The sequence below is a fragment of the Canis aureus genome, chromosome 13 (assembly GCF_053574225.1).
Source record: "Canis aureus isolate CA01 chromosome 13, VMU_Caureus_v.1.0, whole genome shotgun sequence".
NCBI classification, from domain to species: domain Eukaryota; kingdom Metazoa; phylum Chordata; class Mammalia; order Carnivora; family Canidae; genus Canis; species Canis aureus.
In genome coordinates, this window is record NC_135623.1 from 50106538 (window position 1) to 50129710 (window position 23173).

Here is a 23173-nt window from a genome sequence, read left to right on the forward strand (position 1 = left end):
TAAGGAGTGCTACAAAGTGAAATGTTTTATAATCCTTTTTTGTGCAGTAGCCCAGGAAGAAAAGAGTTTGGGCAAAGATTATCCAGAAGAAAGAAAGAAAGACTCTTTTGGGGTTCCAGTTGAAACACAATAAAGAACATAATTAACTTCACAATTCTTTGTTTTTCATTTGACTGCAGGGAGGAGATGAAAGAGGTCTGCTAAGCCTTGCATTCCATCCCAATTACAAGAAAAATGGAAAGCTGTATGTGTCTTATACCACCAACCAAGAACGGTGGGCTATCGGGCCTCATGACCACATTCTTCGAGTTGTGGAATACACAGTATCCAGGTATCACTAAAATGCCCTGCGGCATAAATATTCTTCAACCGTATTTTCTCATGATCTCTTCCTAATTATTTTAGACGTGAAGGTGACAGTAATTAAACCACAATCCCCATCTTGCTGAAAACCGCACATGTGTACTTAAGGAGAATTGAGAGAAATGGTAGCTTTGGCACTCAATGCTCTTTCAGCCTACATGCTACTTCTGAAACAAAAAATAATGTCATTTATCGGTAATTTTTATTAGATCCATTTCAAGTGTATGTTTCCTAATTTACATGCCAAGTGTCTGCTCCCCTATTTGTGTACCATTTACTTTCTGGTGGGCTCATGTTCCATCTTTAACAATTATGGTGTTGCTTCCTCATCACAATGTAGAAAAAATCCCCATCAAGTTGATTTGAGAACAGCCAGAGTATTTCTTGAAGTCGCAGAACTCCACCGGAAGCATCTAGGAGGGCAACTGCTCTTTGGCCCAGAGGGCTTTTTATACGTCATTCTTGGTGACGGAATGATCACGCTGGATGATATGGAAGAAATGGATGGGTTAAGGTAAAAAAAAACAAAAAAAAAACACCCCTCCCCTCCCCATGATGTTAAAATATTAAGAGTCAGCCAGGGAAAAGGGGTCAGAGCCAGTCAGTCAAGAAATGTCTTTGGGGAAAGAAACAAACCAAACAAACAAAACCTATCTTTGAATTAGGTGGCCTTGGTTAAATATTTAACTTTGGTTATGAGTGCATTTGTAAAGTAGAGAAGAAGAATTCAGTCGTATGCTGGAGGGTATTTTGGGAAGGCCTCGTAGCCAGAGTTGTAAAGTGCATTATCCGGGGCCAGGTTTACACTGCGCCCCCAGATACACACAGCCCCCGCGCCCTTGGGCTGCCACCCTGCGTGCATGGGCTAAGGCTGCGGAGCAGCTGCAAGATGCGGCTCAGTAAGGGTGCTGCAGCCTGGCCCCGAGGGCTGCGTCTCGGTGTGCCGCTTGTCTGAAACCAGACTCCCCCTGCTTCCATTTCCCGCAATATGGAAGATGTAGCATTAATACTTCGGTCTCGAGGGAGGGAATTCTTTTGACCATAGAGCAACTCCCCACATTTCGGTTTAGGTGAAGTACATAACGGAAGCAGAACACACTGAACGTTGTCCTACAATTTCTCAGTGATTTCACAGGTTCAGTGCTCCGACTGGACGTGGACACGGATATGTGCAATGTGCCTTACTCCATACCGAGGAGCAATCCGCATTTCAACAGCACCAACCAGCCCCCAGAAGTGTTTGCACACGGCCTGCATGATCCAGGCAGGTGAGAAGCAATCTCGTCCTCTTGCCTGCCATAAAGACAGGCCGGGCCTCGGGAACTGGGAGAAGAAAGAGGAGCATCCATGGGTGGCATCCAAGGCTGCGCCTCCAAAATCACCAGCTCATTATCTGAACACTCTTTCTTCTATTAATGTGTGAAGCAGATTGAGGAGACAGAGTAGACATATGTAAAGGAACACATTCATGGAGAAAAATTGCCATAAGGTTCTAGAGTGTTATTAGATCAACACTGTTGGACTCGTGTAATGAAGACTTCAGTTGTTCAAACTGAGAGAGATAACAGACCTTTTAAATTTTCTCCTTAAACCCTTCTAAATGGGGATCCCTGGGTGGCGCAGCGGTTTGGCGCCTGCCTTTGGCCCAGGGCGCGATCCTGGAGACCCGGGATCGAATCCCACGTCGGGCTCCCGGTGCATGGAGCCTGCTTCTCTCTCTGCCTGTGTCTCTGCCTCTCTCTCTCTCTGTAACTATCATAAATAAATAAAAATTAAAAAAAAAAAACCCTTCTAAATGAAATTTTCCATACACAGTAATTTTTTAAGTTTAGTTTTTAAAAACATTTATTTATTTATTTGAGAGAGAGGAGAGGAGGGGCAGAGGTCAAGGGAGAATCTTAAACAGATTCCACACTGAGCACTGAGCCCCACGTGGGGTTCCATCCCTCCCTGAGCCAAAACCAAGAAGTGCCCCATTTCCATATACATTAACTGGAGGTGGTAATAGCTATCTTGTAAGGGTGCTATAATGATTTAATACAAATCTAGAAGTAAAGCACAAAGGGCCTGACACACCTGGTAGTTTTAAATAAATTATAGTTCTTATCATAGTTTCACTTAATATATGATGATCAGTGTCAGTTTGTAAGGAGTTGAGCCCAATGTTAACATATTTTCACTTAAAAAAATGGTAAATACTAAAGTAATTCATATGGACTGTTTACTATAATGAACTATAAAGAAAGGAATACTAAGATGTATATAGAGTGAGAAATTTGGGGTACACTTAAAAATGCTATGAAGCATAATATAGCAATTCTATGATGAAAGCTTGATTCAATCTGTGGTCTCTTATTCATACTATGGGATATTTGGCCATATTCATTCATTTACTGGCTAGGTTATTATTGCTATTTAATGTTTATTGAGTGTTCACTATGTGCAAGGTGAGTATTTCTCAAACTTTTTATTTTTATAATCCCTCATGCCCTTCATCTCCCCTCCATCAAAGTCCAAGTCTACAGTTCATTTCCTTTTTGGCATCTCAGCAGATCTTAAAATCTGTGCGACAGGGAATACTTAAGGTGGGTTCAGGATGTGGAGGAAACTGTCACATTCCATTCCTATAGCTCAGAACTCACAGATACCACCGCAAAGCAGCACTTTGAAGTGAAGCTGCCTGAGTCACCACAATCTCACTGGGGTTTTCATGCAACCTTCCCGGGGGTCCTGGACCCTCACTGCAAAAACACAGGGTGAGGCGCTTGACAGGTCTTGCAAGTGGCGGGATGCCTGTGCTGTGGAGTCTTACCTGCTGGCAGCAGCGGGCTAAAGGGAAGTCGTGCCTCCCTCCAAGAGTATTTCAAGCAGAGAAAGATTTAATAAAGCAGAAAGGAAACTAAAACAATTATTGGCTAAAAGTAAAACTGGCTTGTATTAAGCACTTGGGTGCAGAGTACTGTACTAAGTATCTTACCCCATTATCTCATTTATGCCCCTCAGCAGGACTCTGTGGTAGCTGGCATTGAACAGAAGGCCTAGATATTTCCCATAGACCACCTGGCCCCCACGCAGGCATAGCCTCCCCATTTGCAACATCTACCACTGGAGTGGGACATTGTTACAATGGATGAACCTACACTGACACTTCGTTATCACCCAAAGTCCAGAGTTTACCTTAGGGCTGCCTGGAGGTTGTACACTCTATGGATTTGGAAAGATACATAATGACATGTACCCACCACATGGTATCATACAGAGAAGCTTCACTGTCTGACCTCTTTTTTTCCATAAGAAAGTAAAGGTTAGAAGGGCCAGGTGGTTCACAGTGGCCATAATATTCATCCTGAGCTAGGACTGATGGCTTCCCCACCTTCGGGAGACCTGGCCTTTTCTTCTAGATTTACTCTTTTCTGGATAGAAAGAGGTCAGACCTTCTTTTGTCTCGGTTTCTCCATCTTTACAAGAAAGACAATACAGGGAAAATTTCTCCCCCGTATGGATTTATTTTTTTTATATATTTTCTTTTCTTTTTTTTAAGATTTTATTTTTTTATTCATGAGAGACACACACACAGAGAGAGAGAGAGAGAGAGAGGCAGAGACACAGGCAAGGGAGAAGCAGGCTCCATGCAGGGAGTCTGACATGGGACTCGATCCGGGGTCTCCAGGATCAGACCCTGGGCTGAAGGCAGGTGCTAAACCGCTGAGCCACCCAGGCTGCCCCCCCGTATGGATTTAATTCCACCTTAAGTCACATCATGTCTGTGTCATGTTCCCTGCCAGGCATTGTACTCTGTGAATCATTGAATTAAAGAGGACAATAAAGGGACTGTTGCCACAGAACAACTAACTCATCTTTGGCAGGTCAGGCTTATAGTTTCCCTATTATGAATGGGATCATTTGGATGTAACAGTTTTTGTTTTGTAGTTGTTACTGTTGAGATGATTGCTACATATGACTCTTAACGTCTTTTAAGATCCAGAACTTACTCTCAGGTTGTTTTTTTTTTTTTTTTCTATTTTATTTAATAGCCCCAAAATGGTTTGGTTTGGTTGTCAAGTCATTAATGTATTTTGTTGATCTAAAACAGTGATTCCCAATGGCCTGATTTTGCCTCCAGTGAACATTTGGCAGGGTCTAAAAACATTTTTGGAGGGGTTCGGCTACTGACATCTAGTGGCTGGAGGCCAAAGGTGCTGCTAAACATCCTAGTGTTCCTTACAGAACCTCCCCTCTCCTCCACCTTCCAGTCCCCTGCTCAAAGAATTATCTGGCTCAAAATGTCAATAATGTCAAAGTTGAGAAACCTGAAAACAATTTAACACTATTTTCCACATTTGTGAGAACTTCAAAAATTATATTATACAGCTTAATTTTTTCCCCAACCCAAGCTTCACATGCCCATTCCCTCATGAACTTAAACATCCAACAAATATTGAACCCGTTTTATGTTCCTGGGTTTGAATTAGGTAACAAAAATACAGTGATAAAGAAGCTGGAAGTGGTCCCTGTGCTCATGGAGTTCACAGTCAATGGCTTACGTCATAGAAATATTCTAGCTCCAGATTGCAGGTGAGATGAAAACAAAGTCAGTGTAGAAGAGTGCAGTGGTCATGAGGACCAGCTTTATTTTATTCTCTAAATTGTAGTGCTCACTTTCTTTCCTTTGCTAGAGCAGCTTGAGCTTTAGAATATAGCAATCCCATGTAAAAAACACAAAACTAATGCCAAAACTAATTCTGATTTGTGTGTTGCAACTGTGAATTGCTGCTGCTGCTGCTGGTTCTCATACCTCATAACACACCAACAAATGTTTTAAGTCACAGTGCACATTCATATTAGAGGGAGATACCAAGGGAAATAAGGAAATATTCTCCAGAGGTCATTTAGCTTCAGCAGAGTAAACAAAAAATCTGAATGTTTCTGTTGAGGATCCAAATGAAATAGCTTACAAGGTTCTTGCCAGTCCACAATAGGGTTCCTAAGTCAGGAATCTCCAGTATGAGTTTAGAAAAAAACCCTGGTAGGAATTCATGGATGTCCCCCATGTGTTATGCAGATGTGCTGTGGATCGACACCCCACTGATATAAACATCAATTTAACAATACTTTGTTCAGACTCCAATGGAAAGAACAGATCATCTGCCAGAATCCTACAGATAATAAAAGGGAAAGATTATGGTAAGTAGAGCATAATTCGTTGATTTGGCTTCAGTTTGGGCTTTGTTTTATTTTACTATATTAACTGAAGAGAAAAGGATTTCTGCAAAATTTGGGAAAGCATAAAAACACTGACCTAACAGTGGTAAGGGATTAAATTGCACAAGTCTAAAGGTCCAGTGACACTTACAAGCCCCAAGAGTTCAGTTTGGGGAATTACCTTTCCCATGGGTTGAAGTGAGCTCTGTAGGTCCAAAAATTTAATGGATCTTAAAAAATTAGCTGTTTATATTTTGCTCATCTGAGAGTCAAAATGAATAAGTTCTCTTTATTTGATACATGAAGGAGAACTTGTCTTCACATCTTATATACAGAGGAAAAAACAAGTTAAAGGTAAGAACTTTTTCAATACCCAATATGCTAGTCTCAGCAATTAGAAAAATTATGTGTTTCAAATAAGAATGTAATTTTTAAGGTGCTATTTTAGAGAAAACAACCTAATAGACTTGTTATTTACCCATGTCATGAAAATGGGATGTTTAGACATTATTTTTATTTTTAAGATTTTATTTATTTATTCATGAGAGACACAGACAGAGAGGCAGAGACATAGAGGGAGAACCTGGCTTCTTGCAGAGAGCCTGATGTGGGAATCGACCTCTGACCTGGGATCATGCCTGGAGCCAAAGGCAGATGCTCAACCACTGAGCCACCCAGGTGTTCCTAAAGAGTTTTAGAGATATATATACAAAATCAAGTTGCATAATGAAGGCCAAAAAGCTTAATATTTTTCGGTGTTTTCCTATTTACTTCTTTTGGAGGAAGCAATATATAGATTATTATGATTCAGAGAACACAGTAGATTAGGATTATTAAATTGAATGCTCCTTCTATTTACTCATTCAATGCAGATATTTATTTAGCGCCAGGAATGAAGCAGCTGTGTTAGCTCAGTGGTATTCAGTTATTTTACTTAATTTTTTTTCAGGTATTTGTGTGTGTGTGTGTGTGTGTGTGTGCATCTTCTGAAAGCCAAACCAAAGAATGATGTGGTTTGAAAAAAAATCTTATGAGTCACTGGTTTGATGGAATTTTGGCTATATTTGTAGATTAAACTAAATTCTCGATCACATTCATTGGGGTTCAGCAGAAACTGGCTACACTATTGATAACGTTACATTTATGTTTTCAAAACACATCCGCAGAGTCCTCTCACAGCAAACACATATATCAAATCGCCATGATGCACACTTTAAATACTTTACAACTTTCTTTGTCATCTTGACTTCAATAAAGCAGAAAACAAAATAACCACATCCACAGGACTTACTACATGCCAGCCCCCTAGTAACTTTATAAACTTGACCCATTGCATTCACCAAACAACTCTGTGTAGTGAGTCCTGCTATTGGCCACATTGTACAGATGAGGGACCTGAGACACAGAGAGGCTAATTATCACACAACACAAAGTGGCAAGGCCTGGATTTGAACCCAGGATGACTCATTACAGAGGTCATGACCTTCACCATTCAGTTATGCTGCCTTTCAGTGAACTAGTTAAAACTTAATCTTTTCTACTTTTTAAAATACAGTCACCATAACCACGTGGGAAAGGAGAATTACTCAAAATTACCATCTTCCCACAAAAGCTTTTGCCTAAAATACTGCCTATTGATACTGACTTATTGACATGAAGCACATAATAAATTTTCAGATTAATTTGCAACTGGCTTTCAATCTTTTCCATTGCAATTAGTGTAAATGTATTCAAGTATATAATGACATGCGTGGAAAGATTGAGATATTTGACTACACACATGTAATTAAAAAGAATGGCTGCAATAACATTGTTAATCATACAACTCTATAAACAAAACTATTAAAATGGTTTAAATGAAGATATTACTTGAGTGATGATATTTTAAAATATACAAATGTGGTTCAAAGAACTTTTATGTACTATACTTTTATTTTCATTAAAATATGAACTTTCAAACATTTTATATGACTTGACAGAGGTCTGGCTTAATTTACTAAACATATGCAGAAGCATTTCTACCAAAAAATCAATATTAAAACAATTATTATTTTTTTAAGATTTTATTTATTTATTCATGAGAGACAGAGAGAGAGGCAGAGACATAGGCTGAGGGAGCCCAGTGTGGGACTGGCCCCCAGGACCCTGAGATCATACTCTGAGCCAAAGTCAGGTGCTCAACTACTGAGCCATCCAGGTGCCCCAAAATTATTATTTTTTAAAATATTTTAGTTCAAAAACTAAAAAACTAAAAAAAAATAAAATAAAATACTTTAGTTCTTAAGTAAATAACCATGATTTCCAAAATACTCAGATTCTAATTTTATTGAAAATTTGGTATGTGTGGCAATTTTAACAACAAGCATTGCAGAGCATCCCCATTTCAATAAGCTGCACAGGGAAGCTCTTTATATGTCATACTATTTTAGCCACAGACAATTATATTTATTAAATATCTATAACAAGTATTCATCATGGAACACATTTCATCATGGAACACATTTCAAATTTAACGTAAATTACCGTAATAATATTACTGAGCCTGTGTTACTTTTATTTCATAAAAATATTTCATTTGATCTAATGTTGTGTTTATTTCTTTCCAGAAAGTGAGCCATCACTTTTAGAATTCAAGCCATTCAGTAATGGTCCTTTGGTTGGTGGATTTGTTTACCGAGGCTGCCAGTCTGAAAGACTGTATGGAAGCTATGTGTTTGGAGATCGTAATGGGTAGGTTTCCTGATACCACAATTTGATGTATCAAATGACATATCCATTGATGAGTGGACACACTACCATAAAATATTTAAATGATTGTCTCCCTTTGGGAGTCAGGTCTGGAACACCCATAAAGATTATTATTTTCTCATTGTGTCATTATGTATGACAGTTTAATTAAAGAACTTCCTAAGAGATGCTTTTTAAACAAATTTGATTAAGTTCATAAAATAATTTTTTGGAGCAGAAAAGTCTTCAGGTGGACTTTTCATATCATGTAGGCTTTTCCCTTCATCCTTAACATAATTTTACCATGATAATGAGTAATTTGAAAACTATTGTTATACATGAGTTGTGTGAATATTTTCCAAATTATTTGGAAATGGAAGGCTCAGAACCTTTATTTTTGCCAGACTTTCAGGAGTTTTAGAGAACTTAATTTGTCTCTGTCAATAAGAAAACTACAAAATTAAATCTTAGCCTAATTTTTCGAGGTCACTTTGTGGACGATTCTCAGGAACTCTGTGATGAAACCCAAATTATGAATCTTGTTTCCCAAGTCACTGGCATTCAGGCATATGGCAGAGCTGATATGCTTGGTCGCTAAAAGGAACCAGAAAAGTTTACTGACCCCATGATCTCCCCCCTGTCCCTCTCTCTGATTAATAGCACAGCATGGAGTCTAGTCCTGGAGAGGAAGTATCATTCTCTGGATGAAGGGGAGGGCTTTTCTCATACTCAGGTACTTTTAGTGCCCCCCTCCAAACAAAATACCATCTTTAAGTACTTTCTCACCACATGAGAATTTCACAGTATTCGCACACATTATGGGCTATTTTATTTTTCCTTTTAGAAGCCAGGTTTATGGCACAATTATTCATTGTGAGTTTTATTTTAAGAATTTTATTGTGGTTTTTTTTTAAGCTAAAGCTTATTTTCATTGTAAGTTTACGGTATCTCTTTGTTGTAGGAATTTCTTAACCCTCCAGCAAAGTCCTGTGAGCAAGCAATGGCAAGAAAAACCACTCTGTCTCGGCAACAGTGGTTCCTGTAGAGGTTACTTTTCAGGTCACATATTGGGATTTGGAGAAGATGAATTAGGTACTGTACACACTATTTCTATGAAATTCCATTCTCACTCCCTTGCCCAAGAGGCTTTGTTTTGTTCTGAAGAATAAGTGTAACAATCTCATCCTCCATTTGCTGGCAGTGTACCTGCAGCAAGGGTGACCTATCATGGAGATTAGAGACGGCCCAGCTACCTATTCTCTCCCAATGACCTTTCTCTGGGTGGGGGGGGGGGGGTGTCTTTAAATCTTATTTCCACTCCAAAAATATAAAACTAACAAAGCAGTTGTTTGTAATGAAGGCAACAAAAAAAGAAATTTTTAGTCCTAAAAAGAGAAAATCTTAAATGTCTACTGATATTTTAGAAAATCTGAGCTCATTGGTTTCTGTTCTCTATCTGAAAGCATTTCCACTTGTCCATGTCTCTTGGAATAAGTAAAAAATTTGTTATAATCTCAGCCTCACCTTATCCTCTATTTCTAAACTTTATTTTTTTTTGGTCCATCGAGGCACGCAGTTTGTACATGATAAGCTAAATTTGTAGATCTGCTTTCCAACAGAATAAAAGTTATCTTCTGAATGATGATCTGTGTTAACATACATTTGCTGGTGTGTTATGAAAATGTATGCAGCTTATAAGCAAAAAGAAGCTGATATTGGAATGCTATCACAGAGTGAAAATCCTCCTAATTTTAAATTATAGAGATAAATGTAACTTTTATAATGACTCAATCTAAAGAATAGCGTCCAAACAAACCATGGCCACTATGCTCCTTTCGCCTCTAGGATGAATTTTAGGTGTTAAAAAAGAAGAGTTGTGTTTCCTATGTAAATCAGAATATTTTCCCTAGAAGTCCAGTTTGGGTTTTATTAATCAAATATAGAATTCATCAGGAAGAGTTCCATGCCATTCATTTAGGTTAACAAGAGACTTAGCGTGTATTTCAGAGCTATAGGAGTGTAATGACTTAAAGATGAGAACTCCAATCCCTTTTTTTCTCATTCCAGAATCGAAACATTTACAATTAATTTTCCCTTGATACATCTCCTAGCTCACTCAAAAGTACCAAGAGATACTCTTTCTCGCTGAAATCCTCTATTATAGAATTTAAATTTCACTGGCAAACTCTAGTTTTTAAATATAAATGAGAATTAAAGTGTTTGTGGCAGAGTTAGAGATGAATATTTAGATGTTGTGACTGAATCATTCTGATTTCCCCAGACCTTACTGCAAATGATTCACTGTCAATCATCCTGTTAGTGTCACCATCATTGGTTAAAATATCCAAACATCTATCTGCACATAATACTATGTTGGGAGCAGAACTAACAAATGAAGCATATACAATCCTTAGTGTCCAAAAGCTATAGCATTGTGTATACTTTATAATTAAAATTAAACATATCTTCCTTGAATTATGCTTTAATGTGAAACTCTTTAGCTTTACTTAAGAGCCACATGGGGGTGCCTGACTGGCTCAGTCAGTGAAGCATCCAACTCTTGATCTCAGGGTTATGAGTTTGAACCCCATGTTGGGTATAGAGATTACCTTAAAAAATGCAGATAAGGTTAGAGCAATAAGGGAGGACATCATAGGCCACTGTCAGGACTTACTTTTGCTCTAAGAGATATTGGAAGTATTGAAACAAAGGAGCATGACCCAACTTAAATGATCTGACTGAAAGAATTTCTATAGCTGATACATTGAAATTAAACATAGAAGAAAAAGGGTAGAAGTAGGGAGATAAGTTAGGAGGCTGCTGCCTTAATCCAGGAGGGACGGATGTCTCCTTGCTCTGGAATAGGAGTGGACAGGATGTGGAAAGAAGTGATTGGATTCTGGATGCACTGTAAGGCAGACTTGTGCAACTCTCATCATCTTCAGGCAAGTGATTTCCTGAGGATATACAGAGATACATAGGCATACAGATACACACACACACACACAAATATGCATACACCTACACATACATATATACATAGATATATAAATAGATATAAAAATAAATGTAAAATATCCCATCTACCTATTTATATAAAATATCTGTTTAGGCAATAGGAAGGAAGGCCTTATAATACTATAGATTAACATACTGTATTTCTGTCTTCACAGGTGAAGTTTACATTCTGTCGAGTAGTAAAAGTATGACCCAGACTCACAATGGAAAACTCTACAAAATTGTAGATCCCAAAAGGTGAGATCTCTTTACATTCCTTTAAGTCAAGTAGTGTTTCTCCAAGTTGTTTTACTGTGTTCAAATTGGTAATGAATTGCAACTACCAGTCAACCAACATGAACGCTTCTGCCTTGGCCAGTATGCCAAGTGCTGCCTGGGAGGACCCTCAACTCCAGGCTGTGAGGGCTAGACTTGACTCTGCTGGACTCTAAAGCTTTAATGTGTCCACATATTCCTGTCATTCTTTGTGCTATCAGGGAGCGAATTCTATTTGTGGAATCAGCAAGCCCAGTTACACTCCAGAGGAGGACCTAACATGTAGGACTGTGGCTTCGGCTTTCATTTTGGAAACAATAAACCCTCCTCTTTTTTCCAGAAAACTGGAAACATACTAGCAGAAGTGACAGCTGTTTAGTATGATTTTTTCATCAGGTAATCAAGATAAGCTATTTGGCAGTTCAACATCTGAGCCTTATTTCAAAACTGTCTGGCAGCTCACAGCTCTCATGCAGGCTTCTGTGACTGAACAAATGGAAACTGAAGAAATGTCCTCATTTACCTCAGCAAGAGGAAGACTTGAATGCTGAATCTTTCAAAAAATACATTTGGTCCCCTGTTCCTTTCCACTTGCCCGTCACAACAGCATTATCTTGAACCATAATTAGAATATTTCATGAATAAAGGCAGAACTGTCAGCAACTGCTAAAATTATATACTATCAAAAATGTATTAGTCATAAGCTTAGAAATGACTGTTACCAAAACCTAAGTTCTCAGATACCACCCCTGTTGTCAGACTGTAGGTACAGCATGCTGTGAATTTCAATTTCTCTCTGTACTAACTTATCTTTGTGAACCTATTTGCATATTTAAATTCCCATATTTCAAGTCTCTTTTAGAAGAATAAATTCTAATAACCTAAAAAGCTTCCTAGAAGCATGAATTTAGTTCCACTTTAAAAATATTATTTATAAGTCATAGCATATGTTTTTTTCCGGAAAAAATCACAGACTAACAAAATAGAGATTTTCATCCTTTTCCCATACCACAAAACATGATGTTTCTTGAGAAAACTGTAAGTTGGTGTTGGTACTACAGAATAAAAAGAGGAGTAATCAATTCTACACGGTCTCTCGGCATATCCCATATAATCACCTGTCACACCCTGATCGCATTCCTCCTCTATGTAACAATCCAAATTCTCCTCCAAAGAAAGAGAAGTACCCATCTATGCCTTGTAGAAGACCTTTTCCTCCTTGGGTGTGAAATGAATGCCCTCTTTGTAAAAAGCAAAGTAATGAATGAAAAAAATATCAGACACTTCTGTGCGGTTGAAGTTGGCAATGTTAAAACAAAAATCAAACAAAGTAGCAGCATTCTCATGATGAAAAATAATGCTAGGGATTTTACTCAGATCGAATGCTCTTCCTTTCCAAATAGTGGTCGTTAGTCCATTATGTTTGTCAAAGTTGATCTGCTTTTACAGGCTTCCTGGTAGTATTAGAATGAATTCTTCCGTCTTCTCACAAAATCTTTCTCTCTTCATCTGGATTGTTTAGTCTGCTGGTGGTGAATTGAGGTGAATTTTACACCTTCAGTCCATTATTAGTGTCTAATTACCAGAGTTTCCATAAGGGACCTTGGCTTTGTGATCTTGGGGCCTCCTCTAGTAGGGTGGTCTCAGAGTGACATACCTGAAAGGCCTGACTTCTCATTATGGTGCCTGTTTCTGGTGAGTCCTGTCACGTGTGGGGCCAGGGTTAAGATGTGTGTTTGGTTTTCAGAAGGTGGGGGGAGTAACAGAGTCCCAAACATGCTGTCCTCATACACAGGCATAGGCATAAATTTCAAAATGAAGCTGACTATAAGAAAACAAATGTTTTCATAAACATTTGTTGGGAGCTTCATGCTGTTTCAATTTGGATGCCAACGTTTATTATTATAGTATTTCTCCCTAGATGAGTTGAAGTTTTATATAAGCAGACACTTTAGTGTATGTGAACAGGATTATTTTAGAAACACAAGCTAATTACTAGCGTAACAGAGTTCAGAATGTCTGCTTCAGAGCCCAACTGTTTCTCCAAAACTTTTGAGGGAGAATTTGAAGAAAGAGCCTCATCAACTGAAAAGACATTTCTTGTTATAGACATTTCTTGTTATATCAAAAATCTAACTCAAATTCAATCTTAGGTTAATTGTATTTTAGATCTACTGTCTTTAGAATCACTTATTTTCAAACAGCACTTGACTCATGGTCCTGGAAGAGAATAACAAAGAATCATAAAATTTTTGTGGTTGGGGCACCTGGGTGGCTCAGTTGGTTAAGTATCAAACTCTTGGTCTCAGCTCAGGTCTTGATCTCAGGGGTTGTGAGTTCAAGCCCCATGTTGGCCTCCATGCTTGGTGTGGAGCCTACTTAAAAAAATTATATTCTATATTACATGTAATAGAAGTGACATTCTTTCTCACCATAGGATTTATGTTTTTTTTTCTGTTTTTCCCTATACACACATACATACACACACACATTCACATATAAAAAAGACAAGGGAATTTAAAAACCATCTGCAATATTCTGAAGTCATTCTTGCAAAAGTAGATTAGGTTACAGCATTACCACCTCAATCAGTAAGGGCAATTTGGTCTAAAGTTATATGTTACATAATCACTTATATGAGTGTAAAATCATTTTGTAGTGAGTGTCCATCTCAGAAAAGGGTGGCAAGATAACCTTTTATAAAAATCAAATATCAAGGGGCAGCCCCTGTGACCCAGCGGTTTAGCACTGCTTTCAGCCCCGAGTGTGATCCTGGAGACCTGGGATCGAGTCCCACGTCGGGCTCCCTGCACGGAGCCTGCTTCTCCCTCTGCCTGTGTCTCTGCCTCTCTCTCTCTCTCTGTGCCTGTCATGAATAAATAAATAAAATATTTTAAAAATTCAAATATCATTATTTATAATTTTTTAAAGTGAAAATGCAGTAAGACTGCAACCAGGTTTTCCTAAGGCTTAAGTAAAACCTAGGAGTCATTTAAGGAAAAAGTAAAGAAGGAGTAAATTTTCCTCCATGCTAGAATATTGAACACCTCAGGAATATTGTCAAAGGTAAAACAGCTGCATCTCATGAGAGAGTGCAGTTAGGATCCAATCAATACCAATATCCAGCTTGCTGAGTCAACTCACTAGGTCTCAAAAAGTCTGTAGTCCTGGGTCTTGTCTGCTCTAGTAAGCACAAGAGGTGGGCAGTAATTTTAGTTTCATTTACTTGTGCCATCTAAGACTAATCAAGACTAGGAACAGGGGCATCCTGGAAGGACAGGGAGTCAACTGGTCTTGTGTCCGGAATCTTCCTTACTGGGAGACCCTGCATCAAGTTACTTCACCCTACTGTGCTCTTTGCCGATGAGCGAAGTGCAGATGATCATTCTGCCCCTTCCTCATTTCCACAGAGCGCTTTTGAAGATAATTAAATAATACACTTAAAACATAGTAAGTTCTTTAATATTGTTGGCATTCATTCTATGCATTCAAGAGTTATTTTCAGGTGGTTTCTCAACTTTTAAGGTTGTCTTTCCAAAACTGGGGTAAGAATATCTGTGGAGCTTTCAAGAGCTCTTAATACTTAGTTTCCAAATGTCCGAATCATGTCCTGGATGCGTGTTCTTAATTAAATCTTTTCAGAATCAAACAAATGCTCCTGTGGGGTAGAAATTAAAGAATTCTAACAGTTATGTACCTTCTAAGCTTTATTTTTATAGAACACAATTTTTTTTTCACATTGCTGCCAAAGATTCTTTAATTTTTGTATCAGATGAACTTACACCAAATGGCTTTTTTTTTTTTTGAAACGTTTCCAGGGTTATTTCTCCAGGAATTTGTAAAACAAAATTATTCTTAATCATATTAATTTAATTACTGTGTACCCAGTCTCACTATATTTTGATATATCATTTATCTGTAATCTAACCAAGTCACACAGACCATTCCCTTAAGAGGTCTATAAATTAACAATGCAAATTCCTGGCTTGAGAGGTCATTTTACAGAAATGTGTATCCTCAAACTCCTGTGTGACCAGTATCAAAAACAGCTCCCCCCAGCCTCCTCCCCACTCTTCCCCTCCATGGCCCTACTTACTGCCTTTTGTTTATTTTTTTCTTAATATCTTCATCCTACTCCTTATTATACTGGATGCTAAAGAGTGTTTTTTTTTTTTTCCAAAAAATCACTTCATAAGAGGAAATCAGTTCTGTTTATCCTTCACATATGTCTCAGGGAGCCAGCAGGCAGCTCTGCCATCCTAAAGAAAGTCACACATAATAGAGAAGCTTTAGCCCAATAAGCCAGTCTAGTCCCAATTCATCAGTCAAAGTTTTATGCAAGTGGCCCCCCTAGGTTGATAAATCCCCACAGTGCCTGTTGACCCAGCTGCCAAGTCCTCTTGCTGCAGGCGGTGTTTTCATGGCCACCCTGACAGTAATACAAACTGTTTAGCAGCTCCATTGACCTTTCAGCTATTAACAGGGACACAGGCTCCACTAGGGACTAGTTTTCAAACATGACAGAATTTCTTAACACTGGAGGTCATGAACAAGTATATGCCCTATAAAAATCCATTCAGCATGGTGGATTTGAAGTCCAAAAGACCAGGAAGCATGTTCTACATGTTTGCTGTTATTATTTTTTTACATACCAATAACTGAAAGTGGTTATATTCTTATCTGCTGCTTACATTTTATTTTTAATGTACTATATTTTATGTTGTGATGCATTTGTTAGTACATTTGTGACTAATAAATCCTTTCCAAGCTGCCATATAGCATTTGAAATTTTGAGGATTTATTATAAAAGAATGGGATAAGATCAAAGTAGAAACTTCTAATGAATGAACGAGCATACGTACATAATGTATGGTAATGGCCTAAGTGTAACTGGAATTTTAGTCCTACTTTACCAGGATTTGCATATGTAGATATCTGCACACACATTTAAACATATTCAGGTCACACACACCCTGCTGCGTAGAGCCATCACCTATTTCAAAATGAGTAGCAAATATTATATAATGATTCACAGAAAAAAAGTATCTAAAAACCATGTCATTTAAGATGTCCATATGAGGCTATATATATATATATATATATATATATATATATATATCCCATTTCCTGGACATGTGGCATATGACCATGGCACTCAAAGGAATGTTCTGTTTTATGCTAATTACAGTCTCCCTTAAACTATCAACTTTGAATGTTGGATTATCAATTCCTAGAGTAATTGTACAGACTGCAATGAAGACTTGGTTGAGTTGCCACTTACAAATAGCATTTGTTAAAAAGACATAAATTGAAAAATACGAATAATGAAGCGTATATTTTTTCAAAATGAGACTCATTTGTTAAGAGTCAAAAATTCTTAAAAGCATTTCTTTTTAATTACCATGTTTCTTCTTAGCCTGGGACAAAAGTCAGATATTATTAGATCTTCTGAATTTTTTATAATTTGATTGTAAGGCAATTTATCATCAGATATTGCAATACTCGAAATAAAAATAGATTTAACCTTGCATAAAACGCTACATAAATTTGTAGAAAGATGTTTTCTACAGGAAGGTTTTCTTTTTATTCTTTTTTATTATTTTTGTAAGATTTTATTTTTAAGTAATCTCTGAACCCAACATGGGGCTCAAACTTACAACCTCAAGACCAAGAGTCACATGATCTACCAATGGGTCCAGGGATGTGGAAGAAGCTCTATTTTTTTAAAAGATTTTATTTATTTATTCATGAGATATACAGAGAGAGAGAGACAGAGACATAGGCAGAGGGAGAAGCAGGCTCCATGCAGGGAGCCTGATATGGGACTTGATCCTAGGACCCCGGGATCACACCCTCATGCACAACTACTGAGCCACTCATGCATCCTGGAAGCTCTATTTTTTTTAAAGGAAAAACTGCATCTTAGCATCTTAGCAGCTTTTTTTTTTTAACTAATCCATCGTAGTCGAGTTAAATGCTTATGTGACTTGTTTTTGTCAACATTTACAAATGAATCAAAAAGTGTAACATCAAAATTTGGGAATTAGTCACCCTAAGAGTCTTGAAAGAGAATTTAAACCAACATTCTTGTGTTCTCTTAAAGGGAAGAAACTTGTGTCCAATTTTTGTTTCCCATTTAAAGCATTTAGTGTTATTTAAAATTTCTGACTTCCTATGATGTAAAATTAAAACACTGGTACTTCTACAACTTTAAGTGGAAAAAGATATTTTTTCGGTGATTTCTTTAAAAAAAAATACCGTAGGCTTTTAAATCTTGAATTATGATGTAACCAAGGTGGTTTTTTAAAAATGCCTATTTTCCCAATTATAGACATTTCTTATTTAGTATCTAACATTATTTTTTATCAATTATGGCTTATGAATTAAGTTTTTAAGTTCAAATCTTGCTTTTGGACATAAAATTCTGAACAGAATATATTTCCTTCTTTATATTAGGAAGCAGTGGCACTGACTTTAAATGTACCTTAATTTTTAAATCAGGAGATTTTATCAATCTACAAGAATCTTTTATCTGCTCACGTGTTCAAGATAATGTATTATCTGCTACAATGGGAAAATATAAGTGAGAACTTAGTCCCATTCTCTGAGGACTTTATTTTTACTCTAAAGTGGGAGATCACACATGTTATCAAAAACATAAATATTGTTTGAGATAAATAATACTTTGGGACAAAAATATTAAGCAAGAATATTATATGCTGTCAATTGCCGAATTAATGGTCCAGAAAGCTATGGAAACTGTGATAGGTAAAATTTGCCATGATTTGGCTCCGCGGCCCAGTCCGTTCTGCTCCACTGTGCATTTAACACTAATTAGCTCCCATATAAAAGAGAATGATGACTCCATAACATGGAAATTATGTAGCTTTTCAAGCAAGTATGGCCAGAATTACAGGAAAAATCACAACCCCTCAGCCCAGCTGTTAGCTAAGGGGTAAAATGAAAAACAAGTGTCCGCACTGGATTCTTGTCCCCAGTGGGGCCTTCCTGAAGCCTGGGCTCTCTACAGGTGCTACTTGACCCTGGTGTTCATAGCCCACCTCCGCTCCACTTTGGGTTTGGGTGTTTCTGAACTCCCCTGAGGCAACCTCCAGCTCCTGGGGGCGTTCCCAGGGCTGCCCCAGCTCTCCCACTAGGAACCAAGTTTTGCTGTTTTAGTGTTTTAGTTACAAAGTTGCACACATCTTCAGGGGTCTGTCCCATCCCTGTTTTTCCCATAAGCCCTATTATTTTTAGTATGCAATTATGTAGCATACAAGATTTTTCAGCAATGTGTACATTAAATTAAAATGGAAATGCCTGTTTTTCTACATTCATTGCTAATAATTGGGTAGTCTAGTTTCTGAATTGAGGACGTTGAAAAATGCAACGGACATTGAATGCAATTTAATAAAAGTGAACTTTTTTTTTTTTTGGTTTGTAAAAGCAAATGACGTTATCATCCAGTCTCCTTAATTATTTTTCCTAGGTTTTCCCTTTAAGGAAATAATGACTTTTTCATTTCCTCATTTTCCCATGGAAATATATATACATTGAGTTAACCTGAAAAGTTGAATGAAGGACATCCACACACCCTTTTACATACTTGTGTATTGTGGTGGTGGTGTTTGGATAGTGAGATTAACAAGGCCTTAAATATGGGTGCCTTTCTCCTAAAGAGGGACAGTTGACTGGAAAAAACACTGGGCTAGTAGATACTTCTAGACCCACAGTCCCCTTCACCAAATCATCAGTGCATGTTTCCCCTTTGAATTTACAGCTTGCTTAGTCTCAGCCTAACCACCAATCAGCACTATTTTGAGTGAGCACATGCTCAGCATTTAAATTGCAGACCTCAACATGAAGACAACATTGGTCTCAGAAAAAAGGGTCGAGACCCAGGTCCACTTTTTCAGCACGTTGCAGAAGAGAGAAATATAGTAGTTCAAAGTGATATCTGGAAAGAAGACGAAACACTGGCTTTATTCATCCTAAATTGAAATTCTATAAATATACAATACAAATTTAAAATTTTAATATGACACAGAATGTATATAAGTTCAGAGCTCTTCCTGAATTTGAACTGTTTCCCTCTACTCCAGTATCAAGATTGCTTGGGACGTATGTAAAAAGATTTTTGCAGCCTACATGTGATATAATGTCAAGGACAGTATTCCTTAAGAATACCTCAAATAGGGGCACCTGGCTGGGGCTCAATCTGAAGAGTATATAAGATTCTTGATCTCGGGGTTGTGAGTTCAAGACCCATGTTGGGTATAGAGATGACTTAAATAAGCAAATAATTTTTAAAAATAATACCTCAAATGGTACTTGAAAAATACTATTAGGAAATGGTATTGCCATCTATACTGCCATGACGTCCCAAAGAGACAAACGTTGCATGGTTATGCAGAAATAGATTCCATTTTCGCTGTTCTTTTACCTGAATATGATTGTATTATGAATGTGTAAGATTCCATACAACCAAGTGGAATTTGTATCATGTACTAGCTGCCACAAAATGGTTATCTGTAGTCCTAAAACAGGCTGCAAATTCAGTGGAATCCCAAATTCTACTCCTTGTAGGTAAACTGACTCTGAAAAGATAAATATCAATGTAAACAAAAAGAATTTAGTGAACATCCAGACTTAAAGAAAAATCAATTTATGTGTTGACCTTGGAGAAAAGCATTGAAAGGAGTATGTGAGAGATGACTGCATGCAGTCCTACCAAGCTAGACAGGTGGAAAACAGTAAAATCTATCCCATCATGAGAAGTATCCACCCCCTTACCTTTTTTTTTTTTTAACGTAAAGTGCTGAGTATTGGTTTTAGAAATAAGCAGTGGTTACAGATTATTGCTGCATATCAAAATGTTCACAGTGAGGAAACTCGTTAAACCGTAGAATCTGTGGTGGCTTCCAAAGCCTGCTTTTTTGTGTAGAGGTGAAGACTTCCATCCAAGCATACAATTTCAAAGCATTCTCTACTTGGAGGCCCCTGGCCACACTAATTCATGGCCACATTATTTGCTACTGGCTGGGAAATGGCCTTAACTTAGAACAGTGGGTCTCAAATTTGAATATGTATGTGAATCACCTGACGAAAGTGTAGAATCAGTAAGTCTATGGAGGGGCCTGATAGTCTGTATTTCTAACAATTTCCTAGGTGATGCTGGTTCTTCTGGTCTGGCACCATGCTATGGGTGGTAAAGATTTAGACTTAGCACTTTGTTGTTTCTCATGAGAATAGGAAAAACATGGAAGAAAACCAGTTTTGCAAAGTTTACAGTTGCAAAGGAACACCTTTCCAAGTGTCTCAATGTGAATATATATAAAAGAATAAGACAGTTCCTTTTTTAAAGATTTTTTATTTATTCATTTGAGAGAGAGAGAGCAGGGTGGGTCAGAGGGAGAGGGAGAGGGAGAAGACAACTCCCTGTGGAGCAGGAGGATTGATGGGGGGCTTGATGCTGTGCTCAATCCCAGGACCCAGGGATCATGACTCCATTCAAAGGCAGACGCTTAACTGCTTGACCAACTGAACCACCGAAGCGCCCTAAGAGTAAGACAGTTCTTACATCACCTTCCACCATTAAGCAGATGGTTGATTAAGAGAACCTATAGAATTATTGCTTCTTCTGAAACCCCTTAATGAGTCAGGATTTTATAAGTGAGTATTACTTATGGTTTATTTACCTTGGTTTACAATAACATGAATTTAAAATATAAGCCCCTAACAAAAATTTCAGAATGAAATCTCTTTACTTTTTATAAAAAACACAAAAGATTTCTAACACTCTCACTCTGAATAGCAGGCCTACTCAGACAGGATTTATCCTGTGCTTCTGTATGGATATACAGAATATTTCTCATTTATTGATTTACTTATTCATTATTAATTTAATATCATAAAATTAAAAATATTTATAATCTCATTACCTAGAGACATTCACTGGGTTGGCTTTAGCTACTCACAAAAAGTCATCACATGGGATATGTTACAACTTCTTTTTTTTTTTTTTTAAGATTTTATTTATTTATTCTTGAGAGAGAGGGAGAGGCAGAGACACAGGCAGAGGGAGAAGCAGGCTCCATGCTGGGAGCCCAACGTGGGACTTGATCCCAGGTCTCCAGGATCACGCCCTGGGTTGAAGGCAGGTGCCAAACCGCTGAGCCACCCGGGCTACCCTACAACTCTTTTTAATTCAAGAAAGTATCTAAAACCTTTATGCCTCTACTCAAAACCAGACAAAGGGGTTCTGGTTTTCTAAGGTTTCTAAAAAAAAAACATCTTAAATTCCAGAAACAAAGCTTTATGCATTAAAGAATGTTGGACAATTTTTGGCACTAGTCCTTATTGTTTCATTGTCAGGTACAAGGTTTATAAAGTGTGTTTTTCTGATTTAAATTATGTTTGAGGACTATAGAAATAACTGTCAACAAATGGGTCTGATACATTCTTTATTATAAACCTAAATATCCTTTTGTGTAAGTTTCCTGCTTTGAAAGCTACCTTGGACTTTATTCAGGAGAGGTAAGGATCCTAAAGTTAAAAAGTAATTGTTTAAAAGATATCTTAGTATATCTACATTAAAACACCTAATTTTCCAGGCCAATAAAAATAAGAATGAAAAATGGGGAAACCTACTACAGGTATATACTCTAGATTTTTGTTTAGATTCCATGTAGTGTGTATATGTAATAATTATGTACGCATATTATGGTCTATTTCTAGGTGACACTAATAATTAAGTTCAAATTTCTTTGTTTTATTCCCTTTTCTGGTTCCTCTTTGCTTGTAAGAAACTTTATTTTTTTCAATGGAAGGAAGAAATATCACTAGAACAGAGAGTGAGTGGAGGAGAATGATTGGGAAGACCAAAACTCTTTGTTAAACTTTACCAATATATAACCAGAAAAATGAATTTCAACATTGACTTAATTCCCAGCTGGAGGAGAAAATAATCCTATCTTAGTGTCATGAATACTTATTAGTCTGTTATTTATTTACCATGATTATAATTAATATAAAGAAAACAGTTTCATTTAAAATGAATTTGATCATGCCTTAAAAGAATTTTGGAAGACTTGAGTTAATTTAGGCAATGGAGAGAAATATAGCAAGTATTTTTAGTTTTAAACTTATGATATAAAAGTATAACAACTAGATTTTAATGATATCCCTCCCCTAAATAGTCTGTATATTCCTAATATCTTTACTCAGCACAGAAAAGAAACACTCTCTTAAAACTCCATATTCTTATTTATTCATTCAATAGACTATTTTCCATATGCTACACATTTTCCTAGCTCCTGGGGGACACAAAAGAAGACAGGGAAACATTTGTCTTCATGGAGTTTATAGTTCAGAAAAAGCATTTGAGAAAGTTTCTAGTGTTTTCCTAACTACTATGAATATAAGTAATTGAAGGAGATAAAATATTTTGGTGGTTTAAATGTCATCTTCTAAAACATCCTTCAGTCCTAAACTAATTGCTTCCTTGTCTGTATTCTTGTGTTACTTCATATGCACCTATATCATAACAAAAGTTACACTGCATTATACTTTTGTGTTCTAATGTCTGCCCCATGGTATCTCCATGAGG

General features: G+C 37.3%; 2 protein-coding genes across 6 annotated transcripts in view; one reads left to right on the forward strand and one right to left on the reverse strand.

The window, feature by feature from the left end:
- HHIP (hedgehog interacting protein) overlaps nt 1-23173 on the forward strand; it is a 93396-nt gene that overhangs the window by 56713 nt on the left and 13510 nt on the right. For all 5 annotated transcript variants that reach the window (XM_077846162.1, XM_077846158.1, XM_077846159.1 and 2 more), the window contains 7 exons: nt 180-331; nt 704-877; nt 1488-1631; nt 5426-5547; nt 8172-8295; nt 9254-9384; nt 11466-11547. In XM_077846162.1, coding sequence (XP_077702288.1) covers nt 180-331; nt 704-877; nt 1488-1631; nt 5426-5547; nt 8172-8295; nt 9254-9384; nt 11466-11547 — 929 coding nt within the window. The remainder of the gene's footprint in view (nt 1-179; nt 332-703; nt 878-1487; nt 1632-5425; nt 5548-8171; nt 8296-9253; nt 9385-11465; nt 11548-23173) is intronic.
- The window catches only part of ANAPC10 (anaphase promoting complex subunit 10), a 279601-nt gene continuing 277343 nt past the window's right edge, over nt 20916-23173 (reverse strand). Inside the window, exon 8 of the transcript XR_013350913.1 lies at nt 20916-21123. The gene's annotated coding sequence lies outside the window, so the exon portion shown is untranslated. The remainder of the gene's footprint in view (nt 21124-23173) is intronic.